Here is an 18,691-nt window from a genome sequence, read left to right on the forward strand (position 1 = left end):
ATAGACGACAAGCATATAAATTTATGTTGATATTGCCTCATCAAAAACTTTATATGAGAAACTCAAAAGGAAAAACTTCCATAAAGAAAAGAGTACAATACATCTTATATTCCAATATCATCCACTAAAAACCCATGTGGGGAAAATGGATGGTATGAATTACCTTGTGTTGATATTGCCTCATTGAAAACTTTATATAAGAAACCCAAAGGGAAAACTCGTACAAAAAAGAGTGCAATATGATGTTTGCAACAAGTTATTAATCAGATAGACTCTCCCCCTGATACTTGCAAATGTCAAAGTAAATCATACCAATGCACTCAATACATAAAAAATGTGGAGTATGGTAGACTCAGTGAATATCTCTGCAAGATTATTACAATACTTAGTTTGCAAATGTTCATATGCCCATATTATCTATGGAACAGAACCATCTTAGTGCAAAAATATTGCATTAAGTATAACTTGTCTCCATCTACACAACACAAGTTGCATTACCTATATCGATAATGACCATTGATTTAATAGAATCAACACCACATAACTTTAGTATGTGATATATCATTCTGCCAACCTATACACATTCGTGTGAAGCCTTGTAAAATACAATATCAGAATGGTTAATGGAATTGACCATTAAATGTCTATTTAAAGACTATCACAAAATGGTCTTTCCATATCCATGCAAAGCCTTTCAATGATCTGGAATTTGAGGATCTTATAGATAACCAGAATCATTATATCCAATCAATGATCTGGATTACACCAAGATCACATTGCTATTTGAGATAACAAAAGATATTCTTAACTCTAATCCATCAACATTTAATTGGTAGGAGTAGCGCCGCTACTAGATAGCAAATCACTGCAAAATAATATCCGACCGGCGCATGAACAGCATAGAAATAATGGACCACATGTCCCAATATCTCATCTCAATCACTATGGCTTAAAACAATTTTCCTCTATCATGAGGTAGAAACAACCATAGGATACCTTCATATTGAATCACTTATGATTTGGATATATATATATATAGCTTTTGTATAAAATCCTGAGACAATATGCTTGGATCATAAACACAAACTGTAATTTTGGTTTAGTCTATATCTTCTATCTCAAACTTTGCCTTTAGATTACTACGTGCTATTAATATGTGTTCATCACCAATGATGTCAATATTATTGACCATCATATGATACTATGAAATTGTCGATGGTCGTTAACGTCAATCATAAACCGTCAATATGACCTGCATTTATCCTTAAAATTAATGGCCAACATTGTAGTGGTTTAAACTAAGTATTTCCATAAGTTTTGGTGATTATGTGAATGCAGGAGGGTTTATCCAGAAAATGGACCAAGTGGGCCTTGCTATCTCAACAAATCAAGTTTATCCGCAACGAAACTGGCTCCACTGGGCTTCAATCCACCGTCTAAGAGTTACCAACAAAGATCGACGGTAGAGGAGACCAGGGGGTCGACCGACCCCCTCCCTAGGTTGGCTGATCCTTTGGCCTCACATCTTGCCTCGCCGCGATACGGGCATTCTCCACCGCCTCCAAGGATCAATCTCCACCATGCATCAAGGTGGGTTTCTAATGAGTCGAGATGGAGCTGTGCCATGGTTTCATGGGCCCACAGGGTACCGAGTGCCCCCTGTAAAAGGACCATAGACCCCCTACAGAAGAGAACCACAAAGACTCTAGGAGGAATAAGTCTAGATCTCTCCAATGTAGTAGATTAGTAGCTCGGGAGTTAGAGTTGAGTCGGGCTCATGCTCAAGTTCCGAATCTAGTCTCAAAGGCTCGGTAAAGCCCTTGTGTCTTCACTTTCATATCTTGCGAGACTTCGCTATAATATATCATATTCTTATCTACATGGTATATTTACTTTGATTATATATCTTGCTTAGTTAAGGTTCTTGTTTATACCAAAATTTGGGAAGAAGAACGCGAGAGCTCGAAGCTTCCAAGATTGTGTCAACAAAGAATCGATTGCATAAAGATCGATGTCAACTGGTTCAGATGCAGTATTAGGATCGGCTCTCTTCGGGTGACGTCAGCAGATAACATCAATAAGCTACGGTTGGCGTCGGGAAAGACATGTCGGACTCTACAAAAAGGGAAAGATTAGGGTCCAAGTTATCTAAGTTAGGAATGTTTTCTCTTATACCAAAGTTTGTAATACGTCGTACTTGAGTAGGATTCATGCTTAGGTTCTGGGTATAAATATTGGACCCCGACCATTGTAAAGGACATCCAATCAATCAATACAAATTACTTTTTTTTCAGTTTTACGCTAACCCTTAGGAGTAGGAGTAGTGTAGATCTCGGTGAGTTTTTCAACAAGCAGGTCTGCATCGGTCCGGCCGACCTCCGGCTTATTTGTAAGTACCGTCATGGCTTATACTTCTGTTTGTAAGCCTGCATCAGTTAAGTTCAACCTCCACTGCGAGCTCTTGTATAAGCTAGTTATCGATCCTTATCTAGTTCAAGTACGGATGCATCGATTAAGTTCGACCTCCACTGCTCAAATTAGATTAAGGTCAAGTTATCAGCTCTGCCTAAGAGTGGCATCCTTCAGGTAGATTCATTAAGTTACCAATCTTGCTGATGTTCTTACTGTCATTAGTTTTTAGCAATATCAACCTGCTCGATCAAGATCGATCTAGATGAGCCTCACATCCTTTTAACCCATCATTTATCTTGTTACATTGCAACGGTTCTTACTTTAAACGATGGATTAGTTTCATTGGCTGTTCTACTTCAATCTTGATCGTGCATAGTACGTGGTTAAGGCATGTCTGATCTTGAGGAGATTTGCTGGCTAGTTAAATCTGGTCTATAGTTCGCTATTATGGCTATAACGATCCGATTGATCCCCACTGATGGCACTTTAAATCGAAGGATGCTAGTTAGTAGATTTGTTTTCGATCAGGCGTGACCTTGACTGTTTGCTATGCCTGCATCGGCTAAATAGCCGATCGTCCGCACTTTAACGTTCATAGCATGTTTTTATGACCCTATTAAATGTGAATAGATCCGTTTTCTTTAAAGGTTTAATCTGTTATCTTTATTATGGCTATCATCGATCCGGTCGAACCCCACTGTTAAAGATAATATGTTAGATTTGAGGAGTTTATAGGTCTGCTCATATTGAATAGTTGATTGTTCATATGCTATGACGCCTTTTCTACTCGAATCGGCTATTTCAGCCGATTCGCCCGTGCTTTCATAGATATAGCATGTCTTACAGAAAACCTATCAATGTATAGACGATTTTATGGATTCTTCGGTTTCGTTTGTTACTATCATCATAGCTGCCATCGATCCGGTCGAACCTCACTGTTGGTGGTAACAGATTAGATTCAGAGCGTTTGTAGACCCGTTTGTACTAGATAGTCGATTTGTTTATATGTTATATCATTCTCGTTAGATTCATTAGCTCAATGCTTTACATCGGTAATTTCCACCTAGTTGATGATTTTACTTATATCTGCGTGCATTGTACTTATCATCATAAAATCAATCGCAACCCATGAGCAATACAGTCCGTAAACTATCGATTTCTTTGTGTATCGGCTATTTAGTCGATTTTCCCTTCTGGCTGCTCTTGTAGCGGCACACTTGGAACTATTTTGGTAAAACCGGCATGTTCCACCTTAAATTACTAATAAACTTTCTCTTCTTATCCATTACAGGTCAAATTGATTAGCACGCCTTCGGAAGGAATTCATAGGATCGGCTAGCCCTACGTTGAAGCCAAGCGGATCTCCAGCCTTACTCCATCAAGTAGATCCTTCTGACTTACTGTGTGCCAGGCGCATTGACATGTTTTTGTGCCGACACACGTTCTGGCACGCCCGGTGGGACACCACAATCGTCTGATGGCAGCTTACAACAACAGTGACATCCTTATGGTGCCTTATGAAGACTTACCTGATGAGGATAAAGATGTTATCAGTAAAGCTATAGAAGAATTTAAGAACAAGTGTTTGTTGTTCTATACCAAGACATGTGACAATAAAGTTGTTCAGAAATATCTACTACCAAGAGTTTTGTTGCATGGGCAGTCAGATACGGACGAAGCTAAAGATAGGTGTTTCTTCATAGAGGCTGTAAACAAATCTGTTCATGATGCCATTTTGAACTATAATATAGTTTTCTTGAACACATTCCACAACACCATGAAGGAGGTGTTTCATGAATATCCAATTGATCAGGTTGGACGGATTTACTACAATATTCCACATCCATCGACTCAGGGGACTAATCAAGCCGGCACTAGCCATCAAGAAGCAGCACCAGCTGGTAATGATGACGTCCAGGCAGTTCAAAGCTCATCTGAGCAAGTTCAGGGTGCTACTACAAATCAGATACAGTATAATCCTAGATCGTCAGTGCAGCATGTGCAACAACCAATGGGGCAAGTTCAGAATTAAATGGTTAATTTTGGCACAGCAGGGATACCGCCATCGGCTCAAAAAATAGCACCATCAGTTCAAAAGATTTCGTAGAGACACAGATCCCATCATTTACAATCAGAGACTTCAAGCCGCAAACCACCAAAGGACCCAGCAGATAGAGATTCCACAAGGGTATCATTATGGCACATATTATAATACCCTTCATATAATTCCAAATCCGGGGTATCAATGTACCTGAAATTTTAATCCACAGATGGGTCAACAATTGTAGAGAAATCCATATTCAAGTGCTGATGATTTGCTGCTTAGAGTGATCGAGATGATGAAGAATCAGTTCGGTTTGAAGCCAAAAGGGCAGACCTTCTCGTACAAACGCCCATATCCAGAGTGGTATGATTTGTTCGCTCTTTCTATAAATTACAGGCTCCCGGAGTTTGCTAAGTTCACTGGCCAAGATAGCACAAGCACAATAGAATATATCAGTTGTTATCTTACATAGTTGGGTGAAGCATCCATTGAAGAGGCCCATCGAGTTCGTTTCTTCTCCTTGTCCTTGTCAGGACCAGCCTTCACTTTATTTTCATCATTACCAGCCAATTCCATTACCAATTGGGCTAACCTAGAGAAGAAGTTTCATACATATTTTTATACTAGGACAGGAGAAAAGAAAATTACTGATTTGACGACCATAAGGTAGAGAACTAATGAATCGGGCACCGAGTTTCTTCAGAGATTCCGAGAGACCAAAAATTTGTGCTTCTCATTGAATCTAACTAATGATCAGCAAGCTGCTTTGGCCGTTCAAGGAATGTTGCCAACGTGGAGAGAGAAGCTGCTTGGGCAAGAGTTTGACAATTTAAGTCAGTTGGCTCAATGAGTGGCAGCGCTCAATAGCCAATTGAAGAACATGCGCAGAGATACCCAATTCCAAAAAAGTGCCGCAATTGCCGAAACCTATAATCCATATCCAGTCGATGACGGCTATGAGGACGACGAAGAAGAAGGGGTTGTCGTGGCTGAATGGAATTAGGGTAAGAAGACAGTAATGGTACCAAATCCTTGGAGAAGTGGAGTTGAAGAGAGCTATGATTTCGACGTCACAAAATCAGACAAGCTCTTCGATTTCTAGCTTAAGAAGGGATAGATCAAGTTGCTCGCCAATCGCCTCCTGATCAGTTGAAGAATAAGAGGTTCTGCAAGTTTCATAACGCTGCTTCTCATTCTACTAATGAGTGCAGAATTTTCTGGCAATAAATACAGAAGGCTATTCAGTAAGGGAAGCTCAAATTCGATACACCTCGGACTCGGAAGATGAAAGTTGATGATAATCCTTTCCCAAGAGATCAGAACATGGTTGATGCTAGGTTGCTCAAAAGGAAGACTAAACTTCTAACATCAACTAGGGCCAAAGAAACTGGAACCATCGACCCAAAGATGCAAATATCGGTTGGTGAATATAAAGAGACTAAAAGGCATCGTGACCAACAGAAGAGTCGATATGAGTAGGGAGAGACATCAAGGGATGGGGCGACAAGGCCGCATGTTACATCTCGAATTTTGTTGAATAAATGGCAGCGGCAGAAGGAAAAAGATTATCAGCGTTGGTTAGAAGAGAAAGAATACCAGCGTCAACAAGAGAAAGAGAGATATAAAAGAAAGCAAGCTGAATCACATTGAAATTGTCCTTTCTTCAGACATTGTTGGAATGAAGGTTTGAAATTGCCTACTAGAAATAATTGCCCAGAGTGCAGTGAGGAATATTGGGAGTTTAGGCAATCTCAAGCCAACCACCGGTCTATCCATGCTTAAGATGAGTATCATCATAATATGGATCGGCGCTTAAAAAGTAGAAGTGTTCATGATCGGCTAGGAAAGTGAGTTGTTGATCAAAACTAGGCTGATTATGAAGAAGAAGATAATGAAGAAGAATATGTTTGGCAGGAAGGGCAATGATGTCCAGGAGGTTTGATAAGAAGCCAGAAAAGAAGGGTGCAACGCCTAAGGAACAGAGAGCTAGAATAGGCTTAGACATCTGATAGACCTCAAGTGTGGCGTGCTAAACAAACAACCGATATGGGTCAACCATTGGCTAATATTCAAATGGCTTTTCTGTTGCCGTTAGAATTCAGGGCTCCAGCAGATCAAGAAGTATATTTAGATTTTGATGAATTAGAGTATGAGGAGATAGTTGCCAAGTTGACAATGATATAGCATGCTATATTTGATAAGGCAGTCAAGCATCGACACTTAAAGGTTTTATATGTAAAAGGTTTTGTTGATGGGAAGCCGATGAGCAAGATATTGGTGGATGGAGGTGCTTCTGTCAATCTTATGCCTTACACCACTTTTCGTAAACTTGGCAAGGGACCAAGAGATTTGATTGAGACCAACATGATGCTTAAGGATTTTAGGGGTAATGCATCCAAGATCTGGGGGGCAATGAACGTCGAATTGACAATCGGAAGTAAAACTTTGCTCACCACGTCCTTTGTCATTGATGGAAAGGGGTCATATAGTTTACTCCTTGGTCACGATTGGATTCATGCAAATTGTTGTGTACCATCGACTATGCATCAATGCTTGATTCAATGGCATGGAGATTATGTTGAACTGGTTTACGCTGATGATTCTGCAAGTGTCGCAACAGCTGATCCAATGTATTAGGAGCTAGAAGACTTCGAATGTTTTTCTAGCAAGCTATGGGAAGGAGGCTTCATTAAGATCAATGATGAAAGTCAATAGCTGATCGAAGCAATCATCTCTAAGAGTTTATTTTGATGAATAATTCGATAGATGGTACAGGTGGTAAGCTAGGGCATGGCTTCATGTCGGCCGGTGAATTAAAGGAAATAGACATCGGCCTAGAGATAGGCCTAGGCCAACATATATGAGCGCTAAGTTGAATCCTGAGTACAAGCCAGAGTTGATAGATTTATTAAAGGAAATTGAAAGATTGTTTTGCTTAATGAGATGCCTAGCCTAGATCGGTCAATTGTTTAATCTTTGGTCTAAAAAGTTCTGGTGCAAGCTATCAAGAAGCGATCGATGAAAAATGTTTGAAGGAATATCATCCTAGCGGTTGGATCAATACTTGACAGCTGATTTGTTCAGTCATCGACTCTAATAGCCGGTACCAGAAGGGTATCGCCTTTAGCTCAAAATTAACCCAAAAAAGGGAAAAGCTGATACGAGATGTATCGCCTACAGAGCAAAAACAAACACAGAACCAATCATGATGTATACAAAGACATTGCAGAAGTACGCTGAGATATGATCATGGAAAAAATAGAGACTTTAATGATTAGTTTGTCCTAAATATAAACTAATCAAAAACATTGTTTATCACATCCTGAGCGGATGTGATGTCCACGATGGCCTCCGCTGCATCGATGAACTCCTCGATCAACTCTTCATGCTCCTCGGGGCCATCGCCCATCGAGAAACCGATCTCCATGGTATGGAGTACGTACCTAGTCTGGACTTGCGCCACGACCAGCGCCACCGATGCGCCTTGACGAACACCATGAAGGGCGATCTCCTAGACACGGACTAAGACGTCGTGGAGGCGGGCATTGATGAGGGGGCCCCAGGCGTTGACGACCATCATAGCCACATTCGCCGCCAGTTGGAGGGACTCCAACTGCACCATCAGGGCTAGCGATCACAGAAATAAAAGAACTATCAAGATAAAGATAGTAGAAATCAAAGTAAAGATGTTCTTGGAGTCCATCTTACCCACCACCATGGCATCGGATTCGGCCAGCCACGCCCGAGCGGCGCTGGCCTCTTCCTCGGTGGCGTGAAAGGCTGCTTGAGAGACCCTGAGGCGGATCTCAAGCTATCCATTTTCCCGAGTAGCCTCAGAATAACGGTCCTGGGCTGCCCTCCACTCTCGGAGGAAACACCAGGCGTCGTCGCCATTGTAGGAATCGGAGGAGTCCGATGATGAGTCTGGCGTGGAGGCAGCGTTAGATACGGCATTAGAGGGCTCACCGGCCCTGGGGGAAGAGGACGAAGGCTGTCATTCAAGACAAACCTATAAATAAGTTAGAAAAGTTTATTGCCATGAGCAGAAGATATCGATCTCACCTCATACGACGAAGGTGCTTGCTCATCGGCAGGTTCTCCTCCGGAACCTCCTCCACTGCACGCTTGCCTCGGTTGTCCTCACCAGCCATAGGATTGATTGGATCTACAGAAAGGAGGAGGGAAACCGCTATAGGGTTTGTAAAGGTGGAGAAGTGCAAACAAACAGGAGCAGTTGCGAGTATAGATGTGTTAGAGGCCGGGGCACTAGGCTGGTATTTGTAGCCATGAAGCGAGGTGGTGGATGTCTCGGGATGTGCAAAAGGCAACTACAATTAATAGGAGGCGTAGCACCACCTCACTAATGCTGAAGAGAATGCGGCGTTGATGATTGAGGACAGAAGATTGAGGTGTTTTCTTGATAAAGGCCATGTTTTCAGACTTAATCGGATTAAGGTTAGAAGTCTGGAATCGGCTATTTTCAAATCGGCTCTTTAGCCGAGATAGGAAATATAATAAGGCAACAGAATATATGATTATCACTGGTTCTACACAAAATACATATTGATATGCAGATTACAAGTTTAGAAAATCCTAGATTGCTTTCAATGCTTCTAGCCGGATAGCATCAACTTCTACGATTTGTTGCTTGTCTTCTTCGGCTGATCCAGGAATATCTTCAAGGCTGATGCAGATGGCCCTGCCTTCTCTAACCTTGATCAGTAGTTCCTATTTCTTCTGCTTAATGGCATTGGGTATCTGAGCTAGGTTGGACTTATGGCGATCGATGGTAGCCTTCATGTTCTCCAGTTCCTTCTCAAGTTTTGCATGCCTATTTTCCAGTTGGGTCAGCTCTGGATTGATCCTGAGGGAGTTCTTCAAGTCATCGATCAGTTGTGTCAGCTCTTTGGCCTCTTGCCTGTTGGAGTTCTTCTTGGCCAATAAAGCTTCATGGTTAGACAAGTTCCTCTGAGCCTTTTTCACCTTTGGGGCTTGATCTTCGATGATAGACAAAGGTTACAAGACTTTGGTAAGAACTAGGGATGAATTATCCTTAAAGGCCAAGAAGACTCTTTGCATTGAATCCGCATCTTGGACTAAATCAGTTGTATTCTTCTCAAGCATTGGCAATATATTCCTTAGCCAATTTCTGGTCTCCTCTGATAAAGCTTCTTTAGAAGAGGTGGCTGATGAGCTAATTTTATCTTCATCTAGATACTCTTCAAGATTAAAAGAGTAGCTCAGAGCTAGAAGATGAAGTACTTATATATAAGAAAATCTTGTTAAGATGATTGAATCAGTTGATAATAAGATAAATGATGAAGTAAATATGGTACCTTTTCTAGGATAGCTTCTATCTGAGAAGGAGGAACGACTGATGATGCACCAATGGTATCTGGTTGAATCGGCTCTAAACTCTCAACATTGCTATCTACAGACATCGAGAAAGATTTTTAGTTCCTATTTGTTGTAGAGACATAAACTAAGCATATGACTTTCTTACCATCAATTATTTGATGGACTGGAGATTCGACAGTCCGGGTGTCAACATAAATAGGATCACCTTCAATGGGTAGACTACCAGACTCCTGCCCTTGCATAAATGTTTCTTCAGGGAATGTCTGGCATGGTAAATGGTCAGAGAAAGGTGAAAACTGAATAAGAATCAAGAATTTTGAAAAAAAACCTTGGCAACATCAGGGATTGAAGTGGAAGGGTTCTCATCTTCTACAGTCTTAGAAGCATCGGTTGATTCAACCGAAATTGGCTCCTCTTGAGGATCAGCTGATGAAGGTTCAGTTGATGCTGAATTAAATGCCTAGGACAATAGTTCCGCACCCAGAGCCGATTGGGATACAATGATTGATAACTATGAAGAAAGGGAATTAAAAGTTGAATATCATTTTGAGGAAAAGATGAATTATTTACCTAGACAGTTGATGGTCTTGTTCTGCAAAGTCTTTTTCCAGTAACAGTTTTCTAGGTTGTCCCTTGGGCTGCCTTGCGTTTTGAGGATTGATACGTTACAATGGTAGAGGCAGCTTGAGTTTTCATCAGTTTCTTCAGTGTGGGTGCAGTTGATCCCATTCTTGAGGCTGGACATGGTGGATGATACTCCATAAGATGCCCCTTCCTATCCATGCCCCTTCCTATCCAAGCTTGGGGGATCAAATTCGGTGTCCTGAAAAGGTCTGTTAGAACAGTTGGCAGGAGAATTTATCAAATAATTTTTCTAAAAAAGGGAATGGTAAGTTACCTCATTGTAAGAAGCAAAATCTCCATCTAGAGCTATGCATCTACGATGGACTGACCCACAGAAGAGATGGGAGTGCCATACTTACCACCATGAGTCAAAAAGGTTGGAAGAGAAGTGGACTCTTGTCTAGTCATGCAAGCAGAAGGAAGGAAGGTCTGATCCTAGTTGAAAGACTCTAGAGGCTTCCATTACTTCACTGATACCTTCTCTTGGCTTCAGCATATTCTTGAAGAACAGTTGAGGTGGTAATTGACCAAGACCAAACTAACGAGCTACAAAAGAAGGGTTGTAAAACTCATAGGTTGGAAGGTTGCCCAGAAGGAAGGAGCTAGTGGACATTTTGCCACGGCCATGACAAAATTCAGTTGGAAGAACACAAGGTTTGATGAAGGAATTGAAGATTGCAGCCGCCATTTCGTTTGAGCAGCCTGATTCAAATCAAAATTTGAATGGAAAGACCAACTCATTGTTCTCATCCTCATCATAGGGTAGCCAAGTCAGGATATCTGCATCAAACCCTCTATAAAACTTCTTGAAGAGATGGCCAACATCGACAACAATTGTTATGGCCGATGCGGCTTCACCATAGTTCATACCCTGACGGGTTCTTCCTTCTTTGCCTCTGTATTCCTCATCAAAGTTGGAGGAGGGAAAGCTCAAATTCTGAAGATTTGGCCTTACAATCTTATGCATGTACAAGTTTAACCACATTTGTATTAGCCACCAAGGGCCGGTGATGGTGTGCACCGCTTCATTCTTCAGCAGCTGAGCGGCCAGCTGATGGATCCAATGGTAAGCTGATCCCAACAGATATTTGCCAAGAGGAATTTCGATGCCTACTATGAGATGCTCTGCCATGAGTTTATGATTGTAAGTCGGACCACTAGATGACCCACAAAAAATGAATCTTTCTAACCACATGTTCAGGAAAGCCACATATTCCCTTTCGCTAACAGTTGATCCGTCTCCAATATGGTTCAGAATGTAGCTTGCCCATCATGTGCAGTCTGATATTTTGGCTAATTTATTGGATCCGGCACTTAAGAAGTCATAAGGTTGCATTGATCCTGTTATTCTAAGGCTGGTCAACATATAAACATCGGCCAAAGTGATGGTCATTGGGCCATGACCAAAAACAAAAGCATTTAGGGTGTTAGACCAAAAATAAGATGCAGAAATCAGAAGTGAATCATTCATCTCCATTTCAGACAATGAGAGTGTCAAGCATTGATTCAAGTCATAAATCTCCTAATCACCAGCCTTTTTCCCCGTTACCCTACGGAACCAATCTCTCCACCCCCTAGGCATTTTGGGCCAGTTTCTAAAGAGAGTTTTGGTGTTCCAGGAGGACAAATCCACTACAGATTGTTTGAAGGGGTTTCGGTTGGTTTCTTGACAGATATAGTTAGATGGATCAGGATCACCCATAGGCCTAAGAAAATAGACATTGGGAGCAACAGCCGATGGAATCAAAATTTCGTTCCTCATTTCCTAGGAACCCGATAAAATAAATTTGAGAAGAAGGGAAGTGCAGGGTAACAACTGATACTTAGAAAACGGGAGCTTGAAATCATACCTCAGGGACGTGGTCGCTGGTCGTCATTGTAGCCAAAATAGGTTCGAATCTGAGGAAGGTTGGTTGAATAACAGTTTGATAGAGCAGTGGATTGGCTAGTGTTGAGGCCTTAGCGATGGCGGCGTCGGCTGTTACGATTTGCTCGAAGAAAAAGGGGAAAGTAGATGGGCTGAATGAATTGGAAATGATGCTGTTGGGGTATTATATAAAATTTGGGCTGAGAATATCAAGAGTCACACGTATATCTCAGAATAAACGATTGCGACATGGTGAACAGGTAAAAAGGAATTTTGGAATAAAATCATTTTTATCGCAAAATTGGGGGGCATGTATTTACACCAAAATTTGGGAAGAAGAACGATGGAACTCGAAGCTTCCAAGATTGTGTCATCAAAGAATTGATTGCATAAGGATCGATATCAATTGGTTCAGATGTGGCACTAGGATCAGCTCTCTTCAGGTAACGTCAGCAGATAACATCAATAAGCTACGGTTGGCGTCGGGAAAGATATGTCGGACTCTACAAAAAGTGAAAGATTAGGGTCCAAGTTAATGAGGACATGACACCCATACATATGACCATGTTTGGCGCATGGTATGGAGGGGTAGGAGTCCAGCAAGGGTGTCTAAGTCAAGAAGGAGGTCCAAGGCTAATTCGGTTCGAATCCCCGAGGTGTAGGCCCAAAGCAACTCAAGTTCGAGTCTGCCTCGGCCTCCAGGACCAGTCTGCCTTAAACTGGTCACCCAGGACGCATCCGGACTCCGTTTTCGATGATCCACATATGGTTGGAAAGCTAATTTGATAAGGAAGCCAATCCAAGTGGTCTCACATCAAAATACCTTCGGAATCAACGGGAATCGTCGAAACAAGTCAGCATCCAGAATCTGCCAGGGTGATGCAACACCGTCTTTTGGTCCGTTGGACTGTGTATCGTGTTTGGGCCCTTTAGAGGGCGCATCTAGGGGGTGACGCCCAAGACTCTATAAATAGCAGCCGTCGCTCTCTTTAGGGTTTGGGTTTTGTTTAGTTCTTGATTTCCTCGTAAAACAGACATCATTTTGCTGCAACTGTGCCACAAAGGCTGCTTGCTATGAACCAGGGCCCCAGTTCTTGATCTTGTTCGCCTGTGGCGATTAGTCCTTTCGAATAAAGACTTGAACTCCTTCTTGTTATCATAAGCCTCATATTTATTTGCAATTTCAGATTGCGTTCATCCCGTTCTTGCTTGTGTTCTCGATTCGCTTGCAGGAAAGCCTTCTCGGTGAGGTCAATCGCGTTCGCGTGGTTGATAACCAACGGAGCAGTGGTGTAATGGTTGCGGGGGTCTGAATCAGTCTTAGTTCGAAGCCTAGATCATGAACGTCGAGTCTCCACCAATCGACGCTATCATACCTTTCGGAAGATCGGGCCTAGTCTACATCACAAGTTATCTTAAGTTAGGAATGTTTTCTCTTATACCAAAGTTTGTAATACATCGTATTTGAGTATGATTCATGCTTAGGTTCTAGGTATAAATATTGGACCCCGGCTATTGTAAAGGACATCCAATCAATCAATACAAATTACTTTTTTTGGCTTTACGCCCACCCTTAGGAGTAGAAGTAGTGTAGATCTCGGCGAGTTCTTCAACAAGCAGGGCTGCATCGATCCAGCCAACCTCCGGCTTGCCTGTAAGTACCGTCATGGCCTATATGTCCGTTTGTAAGGCTGCATCAGTTAAGTTCGACCTCCACTATGAGCTCTAGTATGAGCTTATATTGGTTCGAGCCATGGTGCATGCTAATCCCTACTCTAGTGGTGCAGCTGCTCTTGTATTCATATGCTCAATTACAGGGGTTGTTGCTCCTACTATGTAGTAGATTGGAATGGTGGAAGATGGATCCTGGGCCCGAGGTCCCTACCCTCCTTTATATAGGCAGGAGAGGTAGTGTCGGTGTTTCATAAACCGGACTAGTAAATTTATACGATTGCTGCGCTGCTCTAGAAAGACGATGGTAGCCTCCAATAGACACAAGGATTTATACTGGTTCAGGTCGGAGCCCTACGTCCAGTCTCAGATAAGATCAAGTGTGTGTTCCTCGCTTGAATGCTCTAAAGTTCTTACAATGGGGGGTGCAAGAATGGTGGAAGAGGTGGTAGAACCTATGCTAGATGAGGGGCAGCTCGAAGAGAAGCTCCAGGAGCCCTACTGCTATGGATGGAATTGTAGAGGATAAAGAATGTGAAGATCCCCTGAGATGGGGGCCCTGGCCGCCCTTATATAGAGTTCGGGGCTAGGGCTCGTTACAAAGAGAAGCGTTGAGAGACTAAGGGAGGTCCTAGCTAACTTGGCTTGCAAGCTACGCCGTCTTCTGATGCTTGCCTAGGCATGGCTGTCATCATGGTCTTGTGGCCACATCACGGCAGGGTCTGACGTGGTGCTACTATGCTGGCTATGGCAGCACTGTAGCCATGGTGATAGTTCGTCAGCTGCCCTATGTAATGTGGTATCCTTCATGGTCTTCACCGTTTTCTCCAGGTTCCCCGGGGCATCATACCCATAGTAGGTAGCCACCCTTGGTCATCGTTCACCTAGTCGCTTCATGAGGCTAAGGGCCACGACCCTGATCGTTGGGGTCGGGGCACTCTATGAGCCAGGGAGGTCTCTAGGTAGAGGCCCTTGTCATGGATCTCATCCTATAGTGGGTGGGATCGTACGCGCGTCCTGTCGGTCCATATTCGGATGGTGGGTTTTGTACCCATTGCCACCGATGTGCGGTGTTGTCTCGTTGATGTGGTATGGCGTTGGGTTGGCGCCTGACCAGACCGAGGTGACTACTGTCATATCGGTCCTTGCGGGGTCCGCGCGACATGCTTGCCTTCGTTAGAATAGGCACATCGCGTGGGGCTCGACCTCTCCCTGTCTCCTAGGGGTCGTTACGGGGAAGAGGTCACGCATTTGAGCATCTCGCGGCTAATGCCGGAGGAAGGGATCGTGATTGCCCTCACCTTAGCGTCTGGCCTGCTCTGCTCTACTTTTGCTAGGCCTCGGTCATTCGGGCCTTTGCTAGCTGCTGAGTTGTGGGCCATGCGGCCCACTAACAAATCGGTGCCCTGAGACACCCTGGGGTTATGACCCCGACATGTAGGGTTAAAGAGAGGGCGATCGGGTTGAGAGATTGAGTTCCTAGTTTGTTACACGATATGCGCAACAGATTGATCCTAGCTATCATCCAGATATACTCGTCCTAGTTTGCCTTGACCTCAATGTTGGTTGATCGCGTCAGCCCTTGTGGTCCTCCACCTTAGCGGCTGCTGGGCCGATAGCCTGGCGATAGTCACATATACGGGCGGTGTAGGTACCCATGTCCCATATATCTGACAGGTTGACTGCCTCAGCCCCGTAGACGAGGAAGAAGGGGGTGTAACCAGTTGAGCGGTTCACACTCGTCCTGAGGCTCCAGTGCAAGGGGGGGGGGGGGGGGAGTTCATCCACCCATCGGTCGGAGTGAATCTTGAGCTTGTTATAGATGTGGGTCTCGACCTGGCCGTTGGACTCGAGGTGGCATACTGATGTCCAGTCTACTCGAATTTGCCAGGAGTCGTAGAAATCTAGTAATTTGCAACCTGTGAACTGAGTGTCATTGTTAGTGATAATACGATTTTGAACCCCGAACCTGTGGATAATGTCCTGTATGAACTCGGCCGCTCGTTCTGACTTGAGGTTGACGATGGGCCGGACCTCGACCCACTTGGTGAACTTGTCGATGGTGACCATAATGTGGTTGAACCCCTCGGGTGCCTTCCTGAATTCCCCGACCATGTCGAGGCACTGGACCATGAAGGGCCAGGTGATGGGAATCATCTAGAGCACCTGTGCTGGTAAGTGGCTCTACTTGGCTTAGTACTGTTATCCTTTGCACGTCCTGATGATGTCTCGGGCGTCGGTGAGGGCCGTCGGCCAGTAGAAGCCATGTCTGAAAGATTTCACGACGAGGGCCCTCGGAGCGGCGTGATGCGCGTAGATGCCGGCATGGATGTCGAGGAGCAGCTTCTTCCCTTCCTTGGGGGGAACGCACTGGAGGAGTACCCCGGAGGCGCTTCGACGGTAGATCTGCCCACCTGCAAGCTTGTAGCTCTTAGCACGCTGCACCAGCCTGCGGGCATCGGTGGCGCCGTCGGGGAGGTTCCCGCGCTGGAGGAAGTCAGAGAAGGGCATCATCCAGTCCTCGGGGGCCCCAATTGGCTGGGGGGAGCCTTCCCCTGGCGCACACGCTTCGCTGGCGAGGGCCGAGGTCAGGCCACCGGAAGGTGAATTCTGCCGGCTGAGCGAGTCGTCCATCGTCGTCGAGGGCCCTTCGGAGTCCCCCGTGCCGGGGCGGTCGAGCTCTTCATCAACGGTGGTGGGCTCTAGTCGCCCGCACTTCTGAGGTCACGCCGGGGGTCCAGGAGGGGCCCAGTCAACGGTTCAGCCCCTTAGCGGCCGCGCGTGGTGACGGCCATCACGCTTTCTCTGGGAGGTGGTGACTCGTCGCCGGCCAGGTTTTGCGCTGGGGGTGGCCCCTTGGTGTTTGTTAACGCAAACAGAGAAATCCGCAAGCGCACGGATTGAAACAATTTTTTTTGCTATTTTTTCGTCCCGTTTTTGGGAATTTTGAAAATTCAAATCACCGCCGGTTGGTAATACGAACCTTGGAGCTGGAGCACCTTCCTGGTACCATGAAGTTGGAGCTAGTGGGGGGCTTCCTATGATTGAAACAAAATTTTTTACTATTTTGTCGGCCTGTTTTTGGGAATTTTGAAAATTCAAATCACCTGCTCAACCACAGAAATAGTTCCTCGTAATTAATTTTATAAAACTTGAAAACCAAATGGGAGAGAGGGAAACTGCTCGAAAACCACGAAGGGAGAGGGTGCCTAAACGGATAGCAAGGAGGAGCGCTGAGAGAGAGAGATTTACCAAGTGATTATCTTTACCGAGTGCAGATAAATATGTTGGAGGTTTTCTCTTTCATGTTTGTGGAGTCATCGCAAGAGAAGCACACCTCACCTCAGCATGACAGCATCAAAAGAGCCGTTGTCAAATGTGTGTTTGACATCTCGTGCGCCCCAGTATGTCTTCACGCTGAAAGGTCTTATAAAGACCAATTCGCTTTTGAAATGGACATCTTCCTGTTTGAATGTCAAACCGAAGAAAAAGGCAATGCGATTTTAGCGGTCGACACGTCTCCCTCAACTAAATTTGCAGAATCATCTATCCGCTCACGGCAAAGGCTGACATTTAAACGATCCATAGTTTTCGGTGCAGCAATCCGCGTCACCGCGTGTTCCCGTTCAGCAGTGAATCATGTCACGGCAAAGACTCTCAGTAGCTTCAAATAAAATATCTTCGTGACATCTCAAAGGTTGACGACCTGCATGTTGGACAGGGGAAACTTGTAATGGCGCCATCGGGTACGTGGTCATCCTGCCGGCTCCCGCCGCCGCCGTCTCGTCCACACCCACTGTCAGACACCTGAACCCTTAACCCGAAGGTAATGATGACACCGTGAGTTGCTCTCGGTTGGGTCTTCAATCTAGATGCCTCTCGGTTTATTCGACTTTTCCGTACCTTGTGTGTATACGCAGCAAGTGGCATCGGGCACCATATAATAGACCGGATGCCATGCCATGGCAGCATTGGTTGTACCTTGTACGTCAACAATGCCCTAGCAATGCATCAACAACTACTATACCTTCCACGGACCCACATTGTAGATTAATCCCTACGGCCACCGTACCCAATCGTTATAAAAATTCAGTTAGTGCTTGTTTAGTTCCCAAAAACTTTCCAAAAAAGTGCTAAGTAGCCATCACATCGAATCTTGCGATACGTGCATGGAGCATTAAATGTAGACGAAAAAAAAACTAATTGCACAGTTTAGTTGGAAATCGCGAGACGAACGTTTTGAGTCTAATTAGTCCATGATTGAACACTAATTACCAAATAAAAACGAAAGTGCTACAGTAACCAAATTTCCAAATTTCGCGAGCTGAACACAGCCTTAGCAATATGGTAAAGAGCCACGAAATATGTCAGGTGTATATATGAGATATTTGTTAGTATAGGATCACGATTACTCGCTGTATGGTGGCTGGAACAATCGATCAGAACGATGAACGCATGAACAGAATGATGAACACGATGAACACAGGAACGGCAACTACCGGATGGCAAAGCTATTTTACTCTGATGGTAGTGTTCAGTACATAGGGCCTTTCTGGCGGTTCAAGCGATAACACAACTCAACAACATCCCAGCTATTTATACCAACAGCTAATGCTAAACAAACTGCCTAGAACGTGATACAAACACACTGTGAAACACACTCTTCAGACAGACGCAGAACGTGGGCGCGGTCACCAGCAACTGCTGTCCCCGCC

General features: G+C 44.2%; 1 protein-coding gene across 1 annotated transcript; it reads right to left on the reverse strand.

Annotated features, from left to right (window-relative positions):
* Positions 1 to 16,178: 16,178 nt before the first annotated feature.
* LOC136470228 (uncharacterized) lies at positions 16,179 to 16,610 on the reverse strand. The gene has a single exon (XM_066468141.1). It carries the CDS (start codon positions 16,608 to 16,610, stop codon positions 16,179 to 16,181), a length of 432 nt encoding a protein of 143 aa, XP_066324238.1.
* Positions 16,611 to 18,691: the final 2,081 nt, after the last annotated feature.

This window comes from Miscanthus floridulus, chromosome 8, assembly GCF_019320115.1.
Source record: "Miscanthus floridulus cultivar M001 chromosome 8, ASM1932011v1, whole genome shotgun sequence".
NCBI lineage: Eukaryota > Viridiplantae > Streptophyta > Magnoliopsida > Poales > Poaceae > Miscanthus > Miscanthus floridulus.

Coding starts and splice junctions, on each gene's coding strand:
- LOC136470228 (XM_066468141.1), bottom strand. CDS start 16,610: ATGGACGACTCGCTCAGCCGGCAGAATTCACCTTCCGGTGGCCTGACC.